The 24,473-nt window shown below is 36.7% G+C and overlaps 1 protein-coding gene across 5 annotated transcripts in view; it reads right to left on the minus strand.

Annotated features, from left to right (window-relative positions):
- Positions 1 to 22,624, minus strand: part of LOC124782314 (nicotinate phosphoribosyltransferase) — a 127,889-nt gene extending 105,265 nt beyond the window's left edge. For 2 of the 5 annotated variants that reach the window (XM_047253929.1, XM_047253928.1), the window contains exons 1-5: positions 22,354 to 22,624; positions 20,926 to 21,096; positions 10,732 to 10,858; positions 8,330 to 8,413; positions 7,606 to 7,733 (exon numbers count right to left, since the gene is read on the minus strand). In XM_047253929.1, the coding sequence (XP_047109885.1) occupies positions 7,606 to 7,733; positions 8,330 to 8,413; positions 10,732 to 10,858; positions 20,926 to 21,096; positions 22,354 to 22,471 (628 nt within the window). In that variant the 5' untranslated portion in view covers positions 22,472 to 22,624. Of the gene's footprint in view, positions 1 to 7,605; positions 7,734 to 8,329; positions 8,414 to 10,731; positions 10,859 to 20,925; positions 21,097 to 21,192; positions 21,422 to 22,353 lie in introns of those variants that run through there. The other 3 variants (XM_047253932.1, XM_047253933.1, XM_047253931.1) reach the window with 3 other exon arrangements.
- Between the last annotated feature and the right edge of the window lie 1,849 nt (positions 22,625 to 24,473).

The raw sequence follows: 24,473 nt of genomic DNA on the forward strand, positions 1-24,473 counted from the left end.
CAATTACCGCTGTTCTTTATTGCGAAAAAGCGGTTCGTGAAATTGATACAAACACCTTTCCTTGCTATCACCTGAATTAGGAGTCTTATTGCTTGCTTGGTTTAATTAATTAATAGTATATGAAGCAATTGGTATAAAGAATACTTTTTCCAAACTTTCTATAAAAGAAAGTCTGCCACAAGACATTGCTTTTGTTCTATTACTTTATTTATGACTGAACATTTCTAAAACTGAAGACACTCATCCATGCTCTGCACTGCAGTCGAGATCTGGCAACGTCGTTCTCTGTTCATTGGCTGACTGTGTTTTGTGACATCAGATGCGCAGAACGAACCTAAACTCGGCCGCCAACATAAATGACGCGCACTTTAGTACCTAGTCTCTTGTTGCCTGCACTATTTTCCATGTTTCACTTCCATAAAAGGATACACTCCACACAAATACTTTCGGAAAATACTTTCTAATCATAAGAACAATGTCACTATTTTATAGAAGTTGTTAGTAAGTTTCTCTTTTTCACAAGTGCTAACGTGACATAATAACAAATGCTGTGCATTTTTTTGTGCTGGAAGCTCAGAAATGGTACACACAGCCTTGTGAGGGCAAATGAGAAACTGCTTGAATAAATAAGCAGCAACACTGACAAGCAAGCCACCTAAGTGGCATCAAACTGAAAGATGACAACATTTACATTAGTGAAAAATTAGATGTAATTTTGCATTAGCATGTAGTCACACAAAGAAATATTTAATGACTATGTTTATGAAAATAGGAAAAAGCACATGCACGAGTCGGTCAAAGAGCAAGGTGGTATGGTTGCGTTTTTTTTACTACAAAGGCATTATCCGTCATTAATTTGTGGCCCGTGGTCAGATGGCAAGCTAGGAAGTCTACAAGGGAATCCTAGGGGCATGAGGGATGCTGTGCACATGAAGAGGCCTGAATTGTGGGAAACTAGAACTGGATGTTGCAACATGACAATGCCCCCAGATAACACATCTCTCCTTGTCTGCAGCTATCTAGCAAACACCTGATGCCCATTGTGCCCTATCCACTATATTCTATAGACCTAGCCCCAGCAGACTTTTTCCTATTCCCCAAACTGAAAAATATGTTGAAAGGACATTGTTTCCAAACCATAGATGAGATACAGGACAATGCAATGAGAAACCTGTGCCCCAGGAGGTGTTCAAAAACTGGAAGAAATGATGGGAATGGTGTACTGCCAGTAGACGGGACTATTTTGAAGAGGAGAGTGCTTAAAATGTTGTACAATAAGCAGTGAAGCTAATACAGCAAAAGTTCGGTTTCTTTTTGAAAACACTTCGTATTGCCACTATTTACCCTTGATGTTACTTGATGCCTATCTTCTTGTTATAATCCTACCACAAAAAGGCATATTTGAAAATAAAACCACTTTGGAATAATGTACTAAAAGCACTTTCAACTGAAATCTGGATTATAAGACTTACTGAAATTTTTTCTTGACCACAGTCTACATCAAACCCAGGATTATTTGCAACATAATCTTCAAAAATTTAATGTCGCTGTTACAAAATCATAAAAAACTCCAAAAAATTTTGTCACACTGAGTGAACTGCGTTTCACTGTGTTGATGCCACTACGCGTACATGCATCAGAATCAGGACCCCACAGGAACCTACAAAAAGGAACATACATGCTTCTACATGTTCACACCTTCTACCCATCAATACTTCAGCTACTGAGAAATCAAGCCATTTAAGGACAGAAATCAGGAATGAAAGAAAACAATGGAAAAGAATGCCCAGGATGAGTCTGTACATCAAGGACGGGTAAAATTGAAATGCTAGGGAAAGAAATTCAGGATGTGTCATAAGCACAGAATTATGATAAGGCGATGTTATTTTGCCAATGTGGTTTTAAAAAATGAAAAGACAGAGGGTAGGCAGCAACCTGTTGAGAAATTGAGGAACCTAGTCCAGTGACGGTGTTTATCAGTGGAGTGGAACACAATGTCTCACAGCGAGCTTAGGATTTGTTTATTGTATATAGTTAAACATTTGTTTCAATAAGCACAAATTAAATTTGAAGCAAACATAATGGATTATGAATTCATCCAAACCAATTTTGGTATGAAACAGCATCTCCAGCAAAACAAAAAAGAATATATGCAGTAATGCTTCCCAACGTGTTATATGTAACGAAAAGCTTCAGCTTTAAAGCTATAAACATGGAACTATTAAAATTAGGATGAAAAATCCTGAGGAAGACCTTTGGTCTAGCTCAGAATTTGGATGGCTGGAGAAAGATAAAGAATCAAGAAATGTATGACAGTACATGGATTGTCAGAAAAATTTGTGTGTGAGAATTTTTCTGGGCTGAACAAGTGTCTTGCATGCCAGAACCCCTTTGTACTCAAGATGAAGACACCTGAAGCAACCTACCTACATCTACATATACAAGCGCACTCAGCAAAACACATTTCAGTGCCTGAAAGAGGGTTCATCAAACCACCTTCACATTGGTTCTCTATTACTCCAATCTGGTACAACAAACGTAAAAAACAAACACCTGTATCTTATGGTGCAAGCTCACATTTCCCTAATTTTATGAGAAGATTCCGCCACAGTGAAAAAACACCTCTGTTTTAATTATACCACCCCAAATCCTGTATCATTTCAGTAACATTCTCCCCCCTATTCACGATAATACACAACATGCTGCCCTCCTTTGAACTTTCTCAATGTACTCTATCAATCCTATCTGGTAAGGATCCCACAACCCGCACCAGTATTCTAAAATAGGGTGGACAAACCTAGTGTAGGCAGTCTCTTTAGTAAATCTGTTTCCCAGTGTCCTGTCAATAAAACGCAATCTTTGGTTAGCCTTCCCCACACTATTTTACATGTGTTCCTTCCAATTTAAGTTGTTCGTAATTGTACTTTCTAGGTATTTAGTTGAATTTATGGCCCTTAGGTTTGACTGATTTATCATGCAACCAAAGTTTAATGGATTTCCTTTTAGCACTCATATGGATGACCTCACATTTTTCGTTATTCAGGGTCAATTGCCAATTTTCACACCATACAAATATCTTTCCTAAATCGTTTTGCAATTAGTTTTGATCTTATGATGACTTTACTAGTCGATAAATGACAGCGTAATCTGCAAACAACCCAAGACAGCTGCTCAGATTGTCTCCCAATTTATATAAATAAGGAACAGTAAAGGGCCTAGAACACTAACCTGAGGAATGCCAGAAATCACTTCTGTTTCACTCAATGACTTCCTGTCAATTACTATGAACTGTGACCTCTCCGACAGGAAATCACAAATGCTAACACACAACTGAAATAATATTCCATAAGCACCAAGTTTCATTATAAGCCACTTGTGTGGTACAGTGTCAAAAGCCTTCTGGAAATCTAAAAATACAGAATAAATTTGGAATCCCTCGCCAACAGCATTCAACACTTCATGTGAGTAAAGAGTTAGTTGTGTTGCACAAGAAAAATGTTTTCTAAATCTGTGTTGACGTGTATCAATAGACAGTTTTCTTCGAGGTAATTCATAATGTTCGAATACAATATATGTTCCAAAATCCTGCTACATATCGATGATAATTATACGAGCATGTGATTTAGTGGATTACTCCTACTACCTTTCCTGAATAATGGTGTGACCTGTGCAACTTTCCAGTATCCTCTTGGAAGACCTGCAATGGATGGATCAAGTCATGACACAGTGCTTAATCTTCAAGACTGATAAATGCAAACAAGAACAAGAGGGTAATCGTAGAATCTTTAGCAAAAATGACTCATCTTTTTATGTCAAGAGAAACAAAAATATTGCAATGACATCTCATGTTTGGCACAAAAAGTAGTCCAGGTATAAATGATGAAAATATTAATGTTGATAAACAGAAAAACAACAGTCCCCATGAAGAGTAGTAATTAGGATTGAGGTATGTATAAGTCTTCTTCAGAGCAGTGGTGGGAGGCTATGTTTTCTTGCATATGACAGACCACATTGCTACGATCAGCTCATATTTATCAGTTACATAATGTGTCACATGTCACAAACTGAAGACTGCTTGTTAAAAGTTCACTACACTGCAATATATGCTTCCATTTCACAAATTACATACTTCAAATGTGTTTAACACTATACCTACAAATATTGCCATAAACAGTACATTTAAATGCATATAATCCTTACACATATCTTTATTTCCCTTACTGTCTTTAGGAAAATGAAGAAACAACAGTCATACAAACAGTGCACACTCAAAAGGCAACAAAGCTGGTGTTCTAGAACACACACTGAATGCTGAGCTGTTAATTGTTAAATATCATTATAAAAATCTCATAAATAATATAACTTCTGTAGATATTGTCTTTCAGCTTTAATTTCCTCATACTGTAAGATATTCAAATCATGCTAATTGCCTAAGATTAAAACTTTATTCATTTATTAAAAATAACTATGAATTTTAGTGCATTCAGTTACAAGTTGCTTTGAAACTTTTAAATAGGAAGGGCGGACGTTTTCTAACATTATGAAGTACAGTCTACTGGGATAAGTAAAGAAGTGCAGTGAAATCACATCCAACAAAAATGTGTAACGAACCTATGCAACTATTATCTTGTTCTTTGTCTTACATTCTGAGGAGTTTAGGTTACCGGCCCTTGCTGACCCCTGTGTCACCCTGTACCATGCACCAGCAGAAGGTAAATCAATATCGCTGGAAGAGGGAAGTGAGAAGGAGGACTCTGTACTAGGTGTAAAGTGGTACCATTACATGATTAACAATGATTATATGGCACAAAAATCCCTTGTATGGGAATTACAGAGGGTGTTGCTGTTTATGGAAGCTTGTGGCAACGACACTGAAAACATTATTATTGTTGCTTAAATTTTCCTATTTCATAGAGGGGTATAAGCCTGATTGACTAAACATAATTTGGAAAAATGAACTAATTATAAAATATCCCCTTGGCCACGTAACTTCTGGATGAGCCGGGAAAAAAGACAATCTGGAAAAGTAAACTGAAGCCTTTTCTCAGTAATTCCTCATTACAAAAATTACATATAGTCTTAATAGTTTCCTTCAGTAGCAAAGGCTGACTGTCTGGATGAATATTCTCCAATAATGTGTGTGTGTGTGTGTGTGTGTGTGTGTGTGTGTGTGTGTGTGTGTGTGTGTGTGTGTGTGTGTATGGGGGGGATTAAGAAATGTATGTTTGCCCTGACAGCAGTTGCTTTCTGTATGTACTTCAGTACCTTTAGATCACTCTAGATGGAATACTAGCTCAGGAAAAAAGGAGAAAGAATAACCAAAAATCGAGTGGAACCTGTACTAAAAGTTAATCCAGATTGTTGAATTGAATTTTGAATGTGCTGCTTCGCAAATACAGGTAAACTTTCTAAACCATGCCTCGCCAACTCATTAATTCCATAACTTTCTATCACATATTTACTGCACACAATTAGACCTATATGTCTACAACCACAAAATTTAAAAAAAACTTACAATCTTGTGTTCTTTTTTTCCCAGTTTCAACATTTTGTTGATAGACAACCAGCAACTTTATTAAATTTTTTAAAGTGGTTATTAATGATTCTCTCAACAGTTGCAGTATTTATATTAGACAACTAGTTTCAAACGTTAACAAGTTCATTTGAAGCTTGGCCTACTGAGGCTGCACTGACAGTGCCTGACCTTAATAATAAACATCATAGTGGCAACACATGCTTTATAAATGTTTACAGAATGAATGCCACAATCCACATGTGCCTCTTACCAAGTCAAAAATGATTTTGACTGGATAAGATGCATGTGTGGATCTGCAAGATTTGAAACTAGTCACCTATTATAAATACTGCAAATACTGACAGAATTGTTAATAAACATTAACACTGTTTATTTTAATTATTTATTTTTCTTCTTGTTGTGGATGTCCTACAGCTGTCACTGCATCCAGTATCTCTGTTGACAAATGTCTTTATCTTACCATTCTTCCTCATTCCCTTCTATTCCTCTTCTCTACAAAGTTTCTTGGATATTTCTTAGCCAACCTTTTAGTTGTCCTTTTCCTCCTGCTATGAAACTGCTTTCTTTGGCCATCTGTTTTCTTCCATTCTATATACTATAATGAGTCTGCATTCTTTCTCTTATTTCATTTCTTAAGGGATTAAGCTACAAAATTTTACATGTTCTTCTTAAGTTGTCCATTTCTAAAAGTTCTAAGCTTCTTTTTACAAGTTTCCATGATTTCCCAATACCCACTACTAAAATTTGTTATTAGTTCCACAATGGATTTGTATAGTCACATTTTAACCTTTAAACTCATTTCTGAGGACCAATGTACAGTGTTCAATTTTTGGGTAGCAGTCCTCCCCTGCCTGATCTGTTATTGGATATCTGTCACATCTTTCATCATGTGATACGATACTACCCAGACACTTAAGCTCCACACTTTAATTTGATGTCCCAAACATTTAAGTTACTTCCCTCCTCTCTGCAACATAGATGTTCCGCCTTTTCAAAATTAATTTTCGAACCACATTTTTTATATCCTTCCAATAACTTCCTGAACATGTAAGATATGCCCTCTTCCATGTTTGCTGCAACAACCATAGCATAGAAAAGTGTGTACATGCATTGGTCCCCTACTTCAACACCATGCCTATGCAGTTTCTACACTGAATTTTGGTGTCTTCTACACATACAAGAGCATGGGAGACAGGTAGCAGCCTTGTTTCAGTGTTTTAGTTATTCTAATGACCTCTCTATAAATTTCTTTCCCCACTTTAATGACACATTCTGCTGACTTAAGAGATTTACAACACTTCTTAGATAAATTTTTGGCAGTTCTGCTGATCCCAGTACCTCAAACTATATATATTTAGTAGCACTGTGTCATGTGCTTTCTCAATATCTATGGAAACCAAATGACTGCTTAGAATCCTTTCCTCTGTGTAAAGTTGTTGTCTACACATGAAATGTCTCTTTGAAATCTACTTTGTTCTTCTACTTTAGTTATAACCTGCTCAATTTATCATTTTAAAATCATTGTATACAGTCTGCTAATTGAACTTGTGATAATTCTGCCTAGGCCATACCTCAAAAATTCTGTTGGTACATTTCCAGGCACTGATCATTTCCAGATTATCATTTGTGTAGCCACCTTCTTGTACCTCTTTCATGGTTACTTTTTCTATTTCTTCACCTCCCCGATCCTCTCTCATCTCCCACTTTATTTCCTTTGTACTCAATCCTTTCTTCTGTTAGTAGCTATTTAAAATGTTTGTCCTACTCTACCAGACTAACGATTGGCTGGTTTGCTCTTTCTTTTACCTCTTCTCCCAGTCCTACAAGCATTTTCCATACTGCCATGACTTATGCCCCCCCCCCCCCTCTTGCCTCTCCACATCAATCAACTTCCTTACATTTATCCCCCCCCCCTCCCAGGCTTCACTTTTTGAACTACAGATGTCTTTTTCACTTCTCTTCATTCCAACATACAAGGTTCCATCCTGTTGGTCCCTTGACCTCAACCAATTATTATACGACTAGTAGTAAAACTAAGACAATACAATAGTTATGTTTACTGTACTTACCAACGTATGAGTATTTTGATGCTGACAAGCCGCCATCAGGTCCCTGAGCTCGCCTTAATCCAAACTCTAGTAGTGTGATGTTCTTCCCTGCAGCCATTCGATAGCGGGCAGCATTAGTTGCCATAAGGCTATAATTTAAAATTAGATTTTTCATCATATATTCTTTCAATAACACCAAATACTTAAAGTATGTCTGGAGACTTTTGATCATACAATGCAGATGAATGCGACACCATTACCAGTCGAAGAAATGCTACACAATAAATGTCTCGAACTTATGAAAACTTTGCAATCAGAAGGTTGCCCTCAAGCAGGATGTTGTTGATAAGGTACTTAAACAAACATAACATGTATAAGAAATTACTTAAACAAAAGTTACATGTCTATTATTCTGTGGAGTACGTAGTGTCACTCCAACATTATGCATCGAGCTAGTTAGTTATTACATCCACATTTTACTTTCAAAAAACTCTTTTTCCAATAGCCAAAGAAGTTTGAAAGAATAATGCAGTAGTAAACAGATGAATCACAACACAGCTGTTTGTCCTGCAGTGTTTCTCTATCATTAAAAAACTTCGCCAGCCTCACATCCAAGCACATAATTTGTAATTTTATGAAGAGAAAAGGTGTTTAGCCTTTTTTATGATATTATTGCAATTTGCTGCTGTTCAAAATTCAATTTAACAGTAAACGAGCAAAGACAGAAATAGTGCAATATGCTTACCTTGCATAATTGACAAGAGTGAGTAACGTTGTTTCTAATAACTGAACGATGATCAAGGGACCCTCAAGCCGAAGTAATGGGACTCTGGAATTGGAAAGTGCATGTAGCAGACTTAAAAATATTTATCAACTCGCTGCAGCATCTGAAGCATTAGATTTGTTAATCATTTATGTGTACTAATGGAACAACCAGCGAGGCAATTACAAGAGAGGGTATGGATCACAAATGAATTACAGACATACTACATTGTTAAGAAAGGTCAAATTTTAATAAACAAAACTACAGAACTAAATTCAAAGCACCAAACAAAACAAACACTTCTCATTGAAGAATGGTTAGTGATTTTAATATGTTATCTTGTTGGCCTCCAATCACACAAACGTTTTAAATTTATGGATTATGGGTTGCAAAGCTCCAGTAGCACTGAAGGAAATGATTTTATAAATCAGCCTCAGCTTGTACTGTTCTTTATACTTGCCACACTTATCCTTCAACAGTCATCAATACATTAATTTGGTTGTAGTGACAGGTGACAGCAACTCATCAGCATATTTGCAACAATAAGAGCTTATCCCAAAGCAACAATTTACTTGGCAATTATGTAAGATGCTAATTTGCAGCTTTTTACAATGTAAATGAAGAATCGCAAGCACCAATGAAAAACAACAGAAGGTTCTAACCATTGATACCAGAAAGCTGCTAAACTGAGCTTGTCCATGAATGAATGAATGGATGGATGCACACTCCAAAAATGTTTTATTTTTTTATGGAAATAAACACACAATTTCTTGCTGGACTACCTGCAGTGTACACACAACAGGATACGATAAGAAATGCTAAAGAGAAAAAAATTACATACACCGTCTCCACAAAACTCATGGAAGTGTTCTTGAAATGATAACTGCAACAGCATCTTTGGTCAAGGCCAGTACTGTAATATTTGTCACCTCAGTTGAGCTTCGCATACAGAAGAAAATGTTCTTTGGTTTCCTTTTTGAAGAGACCATCACAACGTGAGTCCAGGAGAAGATATGCCAAGATTTATTTCCAACAATGTGGAACACCATAAAAAGGTTTAAAATATGTTATAGTGATTTAAGATGGTGTAAAACTGGTACAAATGACAGCAAGAATGAATGGAGGAAGAACAGATTTCAAACTGTTGTCAAAATCATTAATGGTTGAGCATTACCTGAACCGGACAATGATGGTTCCCAGTATTCTATTATTATGGCTTTTATTTGCCAGATGGATTTAAGGAAACAAAGAAATGAAAATTTTAACTCATTTTGCATAAAACACATCCCTGTGTCTTAGACATTGTACCACCTTGCTTGGTCAAATGATTTTGTGACGGTGTCAGTTTTGGCTATTATCCAATATATGGAAGTCTCATCAATAAGAAGGTAAAAAAACTGTTCTCCTTTTAGAGTTTTTTTCCTTTTTACTAATGTTCAGCAAACTGAAATATTGAACACTTCTAACGCTATAGCGCAAATGCATTTTGCAGGAAAATAGTTACAAGAAGTCCATAGGTTTGTTTTATATCTCCTCAACAAACTAATAAATGTAACTGAAAATACAAGACATCACACTTTGATTAAACTATGCTCATATAACATTAGATACTTGAATGTTTATAAACCAAAATCAAAGAAATTAAGATCTTCTACTCTGAAGACAATACCTCAATTGCATTCTGCAGTACCATATAGTGAGGATCCAAAATTCTGGTATAGGCAGGCAAAAGAATTTTCGACATTAAAATGAGAAATCAACTGCTAACCAATCTAACATGAAGAGATGATAGATTGACAAACCATCAGTGATTACAAGACAACTAACTGTGAATCAATGGATAAACACAACTTCTCAGTCCCATACCTCACAGTACAAAACAGGGATGTACCACTTTAATTCCCAAAACATAAAGCCTTATTTAAAATAAATTTAACAAGATTCCATTTCTGAAATGAAACAACCTGTGTTCTACGCATTTTAAGATTTTGTAACTTATTATAGAAGTACCCTGAAAGGCAAATGAATTTTATGAACAAATAAAATTGTTCATTTCTTATCACAATTTGTCTCATAAATAATTTTCTTGGTGTGCGTGTATTTTCCTCAACAGAATGTTATATCTTCTGTCATTAATGGGCATGTACAATGTTCAGCTGTTCTAGCACACAAATAATAGTAATATTAAGGTGTATTTGAAGATATAAGTATTTATTTATCAGGTTTGGTTTACATTTTTCCTTTTTTTTTTAAATCAGTTTTACTGGCAGCTTGCGATCTAACTATTTAAAAGATAAAAAGACACCCAAACAGTTATAAATGAACTTAGTTCATTGCTCAAAATTTAGTTACATATTTTAAATGAACATAATCAGGAATTTTACCTTGGAAAACAAACAGACCCTTCTTCAATGGCATGGAGCGTGACATCTCTCGGTGTGAGATTCTTCAGAAAGACAAAGAATTCTGGCTCAATTGTTTGTGGGAGAGTTTGCTTCAGATACAGTATGTCTATAAACATTATTCAGACAATTAAGTAATTTCCTGGACATTAGTGCGTTTTCTAACAAGATCAATTTTTTGCTACCAACTATCACTAAATTAACGAAAGCAATTTGAACATAAGTGCTTTGCCACAAGCCATTCTAGTCCACAGCCAAGGTACAATGCTGATTTCCAACCTTATTTTGTAAAGTACAGTGGATAACTAAGGTTTTCGATTTGTAACTCGTCTAATTTCTCCATTCAAAAATCAGATTTAAAAATGAACAACCAACAGCAATAATTTCCCAACAAAAAACCAAAGAATCATAAAAAAAGAAAAGATAAGAAAGAAAAATAATAATAACAACAAATATTAAAATTTATCAATATTTTAGTATAAAATATTGATAGTTCATGTCACAAATATATTCTGCATAATATAAGTTTATTGAATACATATAATTTTTCTTTTCTTCTTCTTTCTTGCTGGATTTGTGACTGTGCACCAAATCGATACCTCTGATTGGGGGGGGATTAGAATTGCAGATTTTGAGAGGTGGTATGATAGATCTTCTGCTTTTGTCTAAATGATGTAAAACAAATCTTGTATTTACACTTTTAAAAAGCTCAGAAAAACATTAAAATAACATTTTAAGAAGCCTAAATTTAAACAACACCCCCTGGGAGATCACAGTACTAGAATCCTTTTTTTTTTTTTTTTTCCTCCAAATCAAGCACTGTGTGCATGTGTGAGTGTGTGGGTGTGTGGTTTGGAGTCCACGTTAAACTGTAGGTACCCTTATGACTAATTACATAAGACAGTTGAAAGGTCAGAGGAAGGCAATGGCTTACCACCTCTAACAGGGCCATACCTGGTGAAGCACTGTGGTGTCAAACCAACCTTCAGTTTAATGACAGCTTCCATCTTATTCTTACAGTTCTGTACTTGCATTCATCATAAGCACCAATACCAAACAGGCATATACTCAATGTTTTGTAAGCCACAGAAAAACAACACAAAAGCAAGCTAGAATATTGTCCACAGGAAAGCAAGCTAGAATATTGTCCGAGGCAGCATCGTAGGATTCCCACATCTGTACCCAATGCTCATTTCCCTAATAAGAGACTCACTTGAAATCCTAAACAGAAATTGAGAAAAAAATGTATCATCTCAGTCTTTTAGCATCTCTTGGAAGCCAGCAAAGATTTTTCTGGGTCTAAGTATTATATGTTCGCCTCACGTTGCATCCCACCCTCCTCCACCTAATTTTCATTCCAGTCATAATTGCATTTATAGTCCACTCTGCCCCTTGTTTTGTTTGCTTTTTTGTCTCTTCACGTAATTCCCCATTGCTCACTGAGAAAATCCTTCAATTTTGAAAATTTTTCAAATTAAAAACCGATGTGTCATTGTCACAAGTCAAAACTGGTAACATATTTCCTTTTTCAGACACATCAGAAGCTTCATTTTGAAAAAACTCTATTTAATTCAACAAAAGAATTCCAGAACATTGTTACTTTTCTGTGTTAGTAGTCATTGACTAATAAGAGCAAGATTTAAAAGATGAAAGATACAAAAGATGAAAGATTGAAACTAACTAAAGAAAAACGAAAAATTTTAAATTTCAAAAATCTTGAAGAACGGAAAGAGAGATTTCAAGAACGGAATGATGCAGAAGTAGTAACAAACATATTAATCACAACAGCTGAAGAAGTGGCTGACTTGTACAAATCTCAAAACCAGCCAAAGAAGCTGACACACAATATGATAAGAGAAGAAAAATGAAAGTAGAAACAAAGATAAGACAGAATACACATACTGTGCAAGGCTCAAAGCAAGAGCATGAAAGAGGACATCAAGACATATGATGAGGATATACTAAAAGCCAGTCTTGAAAATAAATAATCTAATTTGAAGATGGTCAAGCAGAAGCTTATGATTGGAAAGAATCAGACGTAGACCAAGACCAAATTACAGATAAGGAAGAAATACTTGAAGATATGAAGAATTTTTATAGTAACCTGCATAGTAAAGTCAATGATGATATTTTAATCGTAGACAATTCATCACTCCAAGTGGCAATGATCTCAAAGTCGATATTTTGAAGATGATGTATGATGAATCTGTAAGGCATTTGGCTAAAATATTTCCAAGTTGTTGGCACAGTGGGAAATTACCATGAGATTGGAATAAAGCCAAAATAATCCTGATACATAAGAGAGGCAGTACTAAAGATATAAAGAACTATCGCCCTATCAGCCTCCTGTACATACTGTGCCAAGTGTTTACTAGAATTCTGAATACCAGACTGAGCACTACACTTGACCTGGTCCAATCTATTGAGCAAGCTGGGTTCCGACCACTGCTTAAAAGAATATCATACCCTCACTCTACACAAAACAATTAATGGAACTAATGATACCACCTACCTCTTTGCCTTACCTTCATAGATTTTGAAAACACATTTGATTGGATCAGTCACACAGTGGTGCGAGTCTCTCTAACAGGAGCAACGAATAGAACAAGTCAATATTAATATCTTGTACAACATACACAAAACTTCCACAATGTTTGTGAATGTAGCTGGGTGGGAAATAAGAATTTCCCATTGAAAAGGGTGTAGAACAAGGTGATAGTATACGTCCAAAACTATTTTCAGCAGTCCTCAAAGAAGCAATGTCAAAATTAGACTGGAAAACAAAGGGAATCGAAATTCTGGGAAAGATATTAAATAACCTGAAATTCACTGATGATGATGTAAATTTGAAAATAGTATACAAGAACTTCAAATACTGGTTAGTGAATTTGTGCCAATCTGCTCTGAACTTGGCCTAAAAATGAAATATGATAAAACCAATATCACGATGAATGAATGGAATCTGGAGGGAAATATATCTGTTGGAAGTACACAATTGCAAAGTGCCACAGATATGTCTTCTGTTTCATCTGCTAATTATAAAAGGAGACCTAAAAACAGAAATATTTCAACATGTTAAATTACACTGGCAAGCTTATATATGTAAATGAGCCTTCACTTGAAACCACTGATGCTATTGTAAAACAGAGGTTTTTAGTGGTAAACTGAGGAACTTCTGCAAATGTAGTGCAACATAGCAGTCAAGTCACAGTGTTCAAAGCAACAACTGGCATGGAGATGCTGCTACATGACTGAAGGAGATTATGACACAGGTTGTTTTTAAGTGCCAATATTGAGATCACTGCCCACGAAAGTGGGTAATCTAAGTTATTGTAACACACATTTGAGTTTGTACTACTGCTTTTACGTGTTTTATCGAAATGAACCCAGTGGAACAGTACATAGCTGTGAAACAAAATTTATTAAATTTCAGGTGCACTTTTGTTGGTATTTAGGACTACAATTTGTTTTAGGCATTTTGAGTTCATGGAAGTTTCGAGATGAAGGCTTCTGTCTACGAAAAATGCACAATTGCTGTCAAATATATCACATGAAATGATGGGTGCCTGAAAACACTGGTTCCAAAGTGAATCCACCCCCTCAAAACAACTGACCATTATATAATCTATCTGATACCATTTAGTATCTCTAGGCTTTTTTCATTTATGCAACCTTCTTTCATGATTTTTGAACCAAGTGTTTGCTATGATTAAGTTATGCTCTGTGCAAAATTCTACCAGGCGGCTTCCTCTTTCATTTATTCCCCCCAATCCATATTCACCTACTACATTTCCTTCCCCCCATTTTCCTACTATCAAATTCCAGTCACCCATGACTATTAAATTTTCATCTCCCTTCACTATCTGAATAATTTATTTTATCTCATCATACATTTCATCAATTACTTCGTCATCTGCAGAGCTAGTTGGCATATAAACTTGTACTATTGTAGGAGGCGTGGGCTTCGTGTCTATCTTGGCCACAATAAAGGTTCACTATGCTATTCGCAGTAGCTTACTCACACACCTATTTTTTTATTCCTTATTAAACCTACTCCTGCATTACCCCTATTTGATTTTGTATTCATAGCCCTGTATTCACCTGACCAAAAGTCTTGTTCTTCCTGCCACCGAACTTTACCATTTCCCATTAACCTATCAATTTCCCTTTTTAAATTTTCTAACCTACCTGCCCGATTAAGGGATCTGACATTCCACACTCCAATCCGTAGAACGCCAGTTTTATTTCTCCTGATAACGACGTCCTCTCGAGCAGTCCCTGCCTGGAGATCCGAATGAGGGACTATTTTACGTCCAGAACATTTTACCCAAGAGGACGCCATCATCATTTAACCATACAGTAAAGCTGCATGCCCTCAGGAAAAATTACGGCTGTAGTTTCCTCTTGCTTTCAGCCGTTCGCAGTACCAGAATAGCAAAGCCATTCTGGTTAATGTTACAAGGCCAGATCAGTCAATCATCCAGACTGTTGGCCCTGCAACTACTGAAAAGGCTGCTGCCCCTCTTCAGGAACCACACGTTTGTCTGGCCTCTAAACAGATACCTCTCCATTGTGGTTGCACCTACGGTGCGGTTATCTGTTCGCTGAGGCACGCAAACCTGCCCACCAAAGGCAAGGTCCGGGGAGGGGGGGTATAAAGCCTCAATATGTCAAAAATTTGTAAAAATTCTTAATTGTAATAAAAAAAATTTGAAAGTTACCTCAAACAAACTTGGATAGGCATGTCCAAACACAGGTTATCACTTTAATAAAAAAAAATTATAGAGCACAAAAAACTTTAAATGTTCCAGAGACACAACATTATAATACTTCATTGCATGGGGCAAATTCCACACCAGATACTATCTTCAGGTATCTATTTTTCAGGCCAGCAATGTTTTTGGTCTGGATATGTTTCTTTGGTCAAAAAATTATTAGTCTGTACAAAAGTAAGGAGAAGCAGCACGGAAGCACAATACAGCATTGCATTAACAGCCGTGGTTCTATTGCCATCAGTGTGGCAACACGTGGGTCACAATAATGGACATGCCAATGGATTGCACAATGATGACAGCCAAGATCAGTGATAAATGGAGCCACACAGTGGTAATGGTGTAGCAAGCATGAAGGTGTGACCATACCAAGGCAAGTCTCTTGTTATAGCAACATGACTGGGCAATAATTTTTTGAGACACAAATCAGCACTGGGCAATATGTGGCAGGCAGCTATGGAAAAATTTGACCATAGTGCCATGTGGCAACACACCCTATTGTGACATTCCACAGTAGGCAAATTGTTGCCAGCCGCATATACTGCATGTTGACAAGGCACAACATGTTTACCCTCGTCACTCACAAGCTCACAGTCAGCGGATCCATACAGCTTGTTGGCTGTGACATGGTATGGATTCAATTCATTTTTGTTGTGAGACACTACAAGTAATTCACCAAATTTACTGCAATTTTTGTAGCAGCTTGCTACTGTCAATCTCAGTGATCCACAAAGATAGGATTAGTTATAGTTCATACATAGTTCAGTTTAGTTCGAGTTTTCTTGCACTGTAAGAATTCATATTTCCTCTTGCTGTGCACAAGTCCGTACTGATATTGGCAAGGCAAATGTCCTTCACGTGACATGTAATACCTCATAAAATCATCCTGTACTTCTTTTGGTTACGAACCTGACTTCTGTGGCCTGCACTGCAAGTTCTCTGTGCCAGTATCATTCTGAATTATGGACTCCATGTTTCATGAACAACATTTCCACTGCTTGGGTCAGTGTAAAATGTTCCTCAAGACATGTACAGTGGTTCTGAAGTGTTTTCTCACCGTGCTCTAAAGTTAGACATACATTGAAGTGACAATTTATGCATTCTCCACAGAGGGCAACAGTGTTTTTCTGAACACACGATACACTGATACCGAAAGCCCAAAACTGTTTTCCATTTCTCTGTGAGCATATTAGTGTCTGACGTCATACTTTTGTCTACAAAAACCTCTTTCATGGTGGACTGAAAATGGTCTCATAATGCATTTCTGTAGTTGAAATGCATCATCAGCCACTACTACATGTGGTTACACATTAAAGCTAACCAATCATGAAGTGTACTACTGTATGATTAGCAAAAATGGCTCTGAGCACTATAGGACTCAACATCTGAGGTTATCAGTCCCCTAGAACGATGAACTACTGAAACCTAACTAACCTAAGGACATGACACACATCCATGCCCGAGGCAGGATTCGAACCTGTGACCGTAGCGGTCGTGCGGTTCCAGACTGAAGCACCTAGAACCGCTCAGCCACACCGGCCGGCTGTATGATTATCAGTGAGGTTTTTTTTTTAATACTAAGGCAGGGTTGCCACAAGTTTCCCAAAGTGAAATTCCCTGATTTCCAGACAAGTTTTAACATTTTTCCCTGATAAATTTTGAGAGCTCATATGTAAGGTAAGACCTAAGTTGACAATCTGTCTTTGCAGTTATGGTAAAAGAGACAATAGTGCAAATGAGGAATTATCGAAAAAAATTTGCATGTAGCTGGCACTTCCTGATGAGAGGAAAAAGCTTAAGTACTAACATAAACATCTTTTGTAATGAACTGTTTTTAGATGGAGAAAGCAAGCCAAATGGTATGCGTGTTTCATTAAGACCACTGATATTTCATTTTAGTAAACTAAATAATCACAGTTGGTGACAAAAATAAGCATTTCCTTGGAGTCGCAAGACAGATTTGAAATACTTTCACTGATTTCAGATATGACCTCGGAAAAAAGTAGGTCTCTTGAAATAAGTGTACAAGGTGAGGAAGAATTGTGTAAACCACCACTGTATGTGACAGCCAATAAAATGTTGATTCTACTATGTTCGTTATTGTCGGATATTACCCACTGTGGAATATTTATTATTTTACAGGTATTTTGTGATTCTTCTTTCAAAAAATATATGAGTACATAGCACACAAACTGCCAGCGGCTGACGATTTTCTTCTTCTTATCGTCCATACTTTATAACATATAAACTACTTTTGAAGTGATAAAATGTACTAGAACAAATAAAATGTCTATAAAATGCCACACTGTACAACATACTAGCAGTGAGACAGGCATTTCCTGAAATCCGTCAGCCATGGCCTCTGACCTCCTGAGAAGCACTGCAGTCCTGGGTCCATGGATAAACCATGAAAATCCACTGCATTATGCCACACACACAACAGACTCAGCCTGCTGACAGATCAGAGAAACTAGATCCAACAGGCAGGGCCTGCACATTACTACGAATCGAATGGCTTCAGATCGGCAGGCCCGATTCATTACAGATACCTACAGAAACAGCCTGCGGTTTTGGCCCGTCATGAAAATCCACTTCTGTAGACAGCTATTCATGAGCCACAGACAACACGTTGATGAAATGAGACCACAGTGATCAATTTGTGAAACAGATAACTTGTTCAAATACTCTGAGAATCAATAATAGTGACAGGTAGCAATTCACTGTAAAGATGATTGGTGAGTTGCAGACGGGCACAAAGAAAAGACAATTGCACTCTCGCAACTAAATTTCCTGCCATAGCCTTTGTCAGTAAACGAGAGCACACACACAGTCATACAATCACTCAGACAACTCATGCACAAGTGACTGCCGTCTGGCCACTGCGTCTACAGTCTGAGAATCACATCCAAAGAAACCACTCCTCACTTCTCCCTGCCTTTCATCAGCAGCTGTTAGGCTATCAGCAAGAAATCATAGCAGCACTGACTGCAAGCAGGGGGGAGGGGGGGGGTAGGAAGGAAAGAAGCAGTAGCAGTAGTAATGAGAGAGTAGGGAAGCGGCGAACGTCGAACGTACTCGGCTGCACTGAGGTAGCGACAACACGACACCTCAGTAAATAAACCATTTCATCTACTGAGACAAAAAAGATTAAACAGTTTTTTTCCAAATTTCCCTGATATCTGCCTGACGTGTTTTAAATTCCCTGATTTCCGGAACCTGTGACAATGCTTTAGGGCTTTGTTTTATAATCTACTGGGGATTTTGAACAAAATTGTGTGATATACTTCAGCCTACAACATGTCATCCTTAGTGTAGTTTTTCCATGTTATTGGTGTATTCCCCACTTTTTGTTTAGTTGGTGCCTTCTTGGTTAGATGTAGCTGCAAAATTCACATTCTCGCTTATGCAGTGAAGTTTTTTCTGTGTTCTGTTAACAGTGATTACTTGACTCAGAATGAAGTTAGTTAGTTAATCAACTAAGAGGCACAGGTTGGCACAAACAATAGGTGACGATACAGTAAATGAGAAAAAAATTTAAACACTTTACCTCAAATGTATTATCACCAACTTTGCATTAATAATGCTCAAAAAGATAAGTTACTTACAAAAACGACTGAAGTAATTATTACAAACAGCCACATCAAGAAGCTATAAGCTGGAGAAGATCACCCAAAAATATGGTTGCAGTGTTTTAGAGGCAAATGAGAAAATGAAGAATTTACAGACAGCATTCTACTGTGAACATAAAAAACTGCAACAGTAACAGATCACTTAAACAAGGAGGAAAATGGTTTGCATTATGCTCTACGAATTTCTTACAAGGTGACGATAAACCAAGGAAAACACATCAACCAAGAGCAAAAGAGAGATTCTTAGGTAAGTTCACATTAGTTAACTGTACAGTGATTCAATCATACTGGGTATGTTTGTAGCTTCCACCGTGTTTGCAGATTTAATTTTGAGTTAAATACTCAATATGTCTGTTTTTCTTCTGTTACCTGCACTCATGGTTGGTTCTAAGAACACAGTTGCTGCTATCATTTGCAAAGATATGGTGCACTGTTCTGACAAAGCTTCAGTGGAAATGCCTGAGGCACATGCTACAAACACATATAACATGTGACACCAGGCAACACATTTTCTGGGTAACAAGAACTTCGTAGCAAGACTTCATGCCGCACACTAACATGCAAGATGTGACTCTAAGCAACATGTTGTCTAGTGTTGCTTCGGTGGAATTTCACCTCAAGAAAGCAAATGTGGGCAGAGCAAACTCGCAACGTCACTATGTATTCTCTTTCAAACACCACACTATATGTCACTCAACTGCAGTCTTTAGTGCACTATACTCTAGTGAAAATTCCACATTTCTTTCATTAATCCACAATGAATATGTGGCTGTCCAACAGAGTTCCTCTTAATACTGTTTCGTGATTCTTCTAAAATGAATTTCATCACTAAGTGTTACACCAAAATAACAAAAAGTGAATGGACAAAAGATGGAAAAAATTATCTCATTCCAGTTGAAACAAACAGCTGATTTCTAAAGAAACCATAGTCGTGCATGTCATTTCCAAGTCCACCCTACAGGAACACCACAGATTTCAAGGTGCAGTCTTTTTTTCCTCAGGAATATCTTCACTCTCTCCTTGAAAGTACACAATTCAGTACATTGCTGAGAAATTCCCTTTCCTATACATTTCTAGGATTAGGACTAGACCTATCATTTATGTTATTGGTTGGATGGAATGGTGTATGGAAGAGAAGGAATGAAGGTGCATGTGAACAGCAGTAGTGAATATTTATAAAAAATGCAGACTGTAGAAATATTTACAAGCCTTTTTTGTCTTGCAGCATTCCAACATGTGCCTTATGGTATATATACAACCTTCAGTTTCCACATTAAAGATTAATTTATTGAGTTACAGAATGTGTGGAAGGCAGAGCACTCACTTCTCATGAACTATTGAACGCTTTGAACATCAATGTTGTGAAAGTCACAGAACAAAACCTTGTTTCAAACAATGGAAAACTCTCTTCAGTTATTACTGGATTGTTAAGAATATTTATTACCTTTTACCATCTTTCAAATGGTCTATTGATCCAATTTAAGGAAACTATAAGCACATATTATCATTGTACCGTACAGCACAAGGGGGTACGAATACATTCTACAATTATACTTCAACAAATTTTAACAGAAAACACTTAAAGAGTTTCACACTATGACAAATGAATGCACATTTTCTTAAGAGAGAGAGAGAGCTTGTTTTTAAAAACGCCCAATACCTTATTGGCAATGCAGCAGCAAGAATATGAAACATTAAAACACGACTTACTATTTATAATAGCATCATTTAGACACTGTACGATGTAAAGTGTCTTTCAGATATTATGAACTTACCACTTTCTGAATAATGAAAATTCTCCAGAAACAAAAGACACTCTTCAAGCCCAGCAAATATTGTGAACTCTCCTTGGAATGGATTTTTGCGGAAATACAAATCAAAGACAGCAACATCATTCACCTTCCCCGACTTCCAGTACGCATAGGCCATAGTAATTTGGTATAAATCTGTAAAATCATGTCATTACAACTCCAAGTGATACGGTAAACTTTTGGTGTAAAAAAAATAATACCAGTAACAGCTTTCTAGCCTCTTTCACACACCTGTCAAGTAATTGTAGCTAATTTGAATGCAACAACAACAATTTGTTTCAAAATAGTAGAAATTAAGGAAATGTCATTTGTACCATTCCCGTAACACAAAACTATGCACTACATTAAAGTGTCATTTGTTATAGAGTTGGCATAAAAGATGTAGCTACTGTGCATTTTACAGAAAAGTGTAATTCTACATTGTTCTGAGATTATTTAAGTTTCTTTGGATTCTGCACCCTCTTAATATGTTGCACTCTAAATTATCTGAAAAAATTATTTGATCTTATAGGATTTTACGTATTGATTAAGCCTCTGTTAACAATTCCATACGATAAATTCCTTTTAACATTTTCTTTCAACTCTTCTAACCAAATGAGTAAACCACCTTGAAATTACATTCATTTTGTAGGCGAAGCTCATAACTAAACATTTACGACGCAAATATGAGTGGAGTAGGCCTTGCCTCCATGTGAGATTAAGTTTACAAATACACTTCGAACTGTCATTTGAAACTGGCGCTCGAAACGTGCAAACTATTTTGAAAACAAACTTTTCTTCCCAGTGACAATGTATATTACGCAAACAGCTTTTGTTTACGGTAATTTGTAACTTGGTACAAATAGAACACCTTAGAAATGGAGAGGTTAATTTCTAAAAATATTAAGCACCATGAATTAACATGCAGTAAGTTGTTATCCTAAATGAAATTCTGATACTGCCGGTCGCAGAAGTGGTGATTCTATCAATAGAAATAGTCTTCAGACATCGGTCTCAATAATCCTGCAATGAGCTTGCTGGCTATAGTAAACCACAAACGTTGTATGGGGATGATCTACATTTACGTGGCACTGATTTCGATATTTTCTTTATTACATAACTAAGAACATCAAATTACAAAGTATAACAACACGCGATGTAAACTCCATTAGGACCATCAACGCTTCATTTCCAGGTGCAGGTTACTGTAACGGAACTTACAATACCACGCAGCTTATATTTATAAACAAACGACTCTGGAGCACAAAACGTCATGTTTTTCTTTTCTTTTTTTTTTTTTTTTTTTTTTTTTTTTACAACAGATCTCACACGAGAGCTGCCAACCTAACACCTATTGTATTCATAAAATAACAAATGTTGTTACTACTAAATGTTGTGTTTATATTTTCATACCTGTAAGTAGTGGCTGTACCACACCATTCTGCCTCGCACGTAGGAAACGGATTGTGTCGGGAGGCGTAACTCTGCCCTGTTCATATAACTCCGAGTTTACCAGGTCTTGGTCTGACATTATTCAGCAACACACTTCGCTGACCACGATGCAAACTGCGCGTGCTGTGTTCACCAACTAACATTTTCCACCGGACGCGCGCCTTTTATTACAACACCATTTACTACGGGGAAGAGCCGAAGTAGGGAACAGTTTATCGATCAACTGGAGGTCAACAATAAGACAAGCGCGAAGCAAATGGCGCATTTACCTAACAGGTGGACCAACGCAATGAAGAAGCGCGAAATTAAATAAGGATTTCGATATGAACTCGTGATATGTTGCAGATGAAAATTTCGTCGCGTTTTTACGCCTATGCATTTGTATGGCAAGATCGTGATTCGCAAGACAAAAATGAGAGGCAGAAAACAGTGAACTTTAATTCTTCTAAACTGTGTAGTGTGGTAGTATTGTCCCAGTTCCCAGTGTTAGTTTGGAACAGAGTTCATTATTTTGGAATTTGACTTGCTTACGTAGGCTATTTGGTTAGTGCGGCTCTAAGATTGTAATTAAGCAACAAATCCGTCATTTTTAATAAGGACCGATTGTTTATCTCGGTAACTGCCTTGCTTTATTATATCATAGCACCGCTGTACAGCTGTGTATAGTGGAATCCATAAGGACTGGCAACATTTGAAATGTTGTGCATCAAACATTATTTATTTTCTTCCTAAAAGCATTAGGCTGCTTGACACAGAAGTAGGATTTTTATTCCGATTTCCTATATAAGTTTGGAGAAATATATCCTTAGCGAAAAGTATATTTCAAATTATAGAAACACTAGTTTCCTATTTGAAGTACTACCCACTCATTAAACTCTATAAGCTTTTCATGTAGCGGCTTTTAATAACGGTAAATAACTTTGCCGTGCGCTTTTCTCACGATATAGTATTTTGTATTATAAATTCACGGGCTTTACTAGGCAGTGTATCAGTCGTCGTATCCTGCTGCATAACAGTATGAATACAAACGCGCTTTTTATTCGTAGTAGAATACGCGAATTTCACAATTTCAAACATGACCTTCCAACAACTTATTTTTAATTTCCATTTCGTCTATTCCTCTAGCCAAACGTAGTGCAATAGATAGCCACGTAATGCTGTAGACAACAGGTTAAATGTGAGTTTTTAATCGACACGTTCGACTACCGTTATTACAAGCCGCAATGTGAAAAGCAATGTTTATGAACTTCTCCAACTAGGAGACGTGTTGTTCTAATTTGAAACATACTTTTAACTGACTACATATTTCTCCAAACTTACACAGGAAATCGGAATCAAAACCCTACTTCCGAGTCAAGTAGCCCAGTGTTTTTTGCGAAAAGAATAAATATTCCACAAACTAATGAATGCAGTATGTAAACTGAAATTTTTTATTATGATTGCAACCTGTTCCTCTGTGAATCTACAAGCCTCTGACTCGACTGACGTAGTACAGGAACGTGGTTGTCATTCTGCGTCAATGGTAGAAAATTGCAGGGCGATTTAGACAAATGATGACTCGATGATTAACAGTTTAAAGTACCTGTTCGACATGGTGAATATGACATAACTACACCGAAATATCTACTATAAACCATACTTCAAAGTACTATTATGTATTGAAATCTGTTCGCGTCCTATTCATGGGTGAACAAGTGGAATAATTACCTAATGCTAATATTCTCTCATCTCTCTAACCCTCGTCCGGCCAACCAAATTTAAGATTTCTGTGCTTTTCCTAAATCTCTTTAGACAAATGCCGGGATGGTTCCTTTGAAAGCGCTCGGCCAATTTCCTTCCCAATCCCTGACACAATCCGAGTTGTGCTCCGTCTCTAATGACCGCGATGCCGACGGGACGTTAAACCCAATCTTCCATTCTTCCTTTTTTCATATTCTCTCTATATATGCATCTATGCAACATCACAATGCAGTATAGTGTCAAAAGTTTTTAGATTCATACTAAAAAGGTTTCTCAGCATTTAAAAGTAAATTTTCACTGCACGTAAGGTAGTTTTTTATGTCTATCAGCGCAGCTTTCCC

The sequence above is a fragment of the Schistocerca piceifrons genome, chromosome 1, assembly GCF_021461385.2.
Source record: "Schistocerca piceifrons isolate TAMUIC-IGC-003096 chromosome 1, iqSchPice1.1, whole genome shotgun sequence".
Taxonomy (NCBI): Eukaryota; Metazoa; Arthropoda; class Insecta; order Orthoptera; family Acrididae; genus Schistocerca; species Schistocerca piceifrons.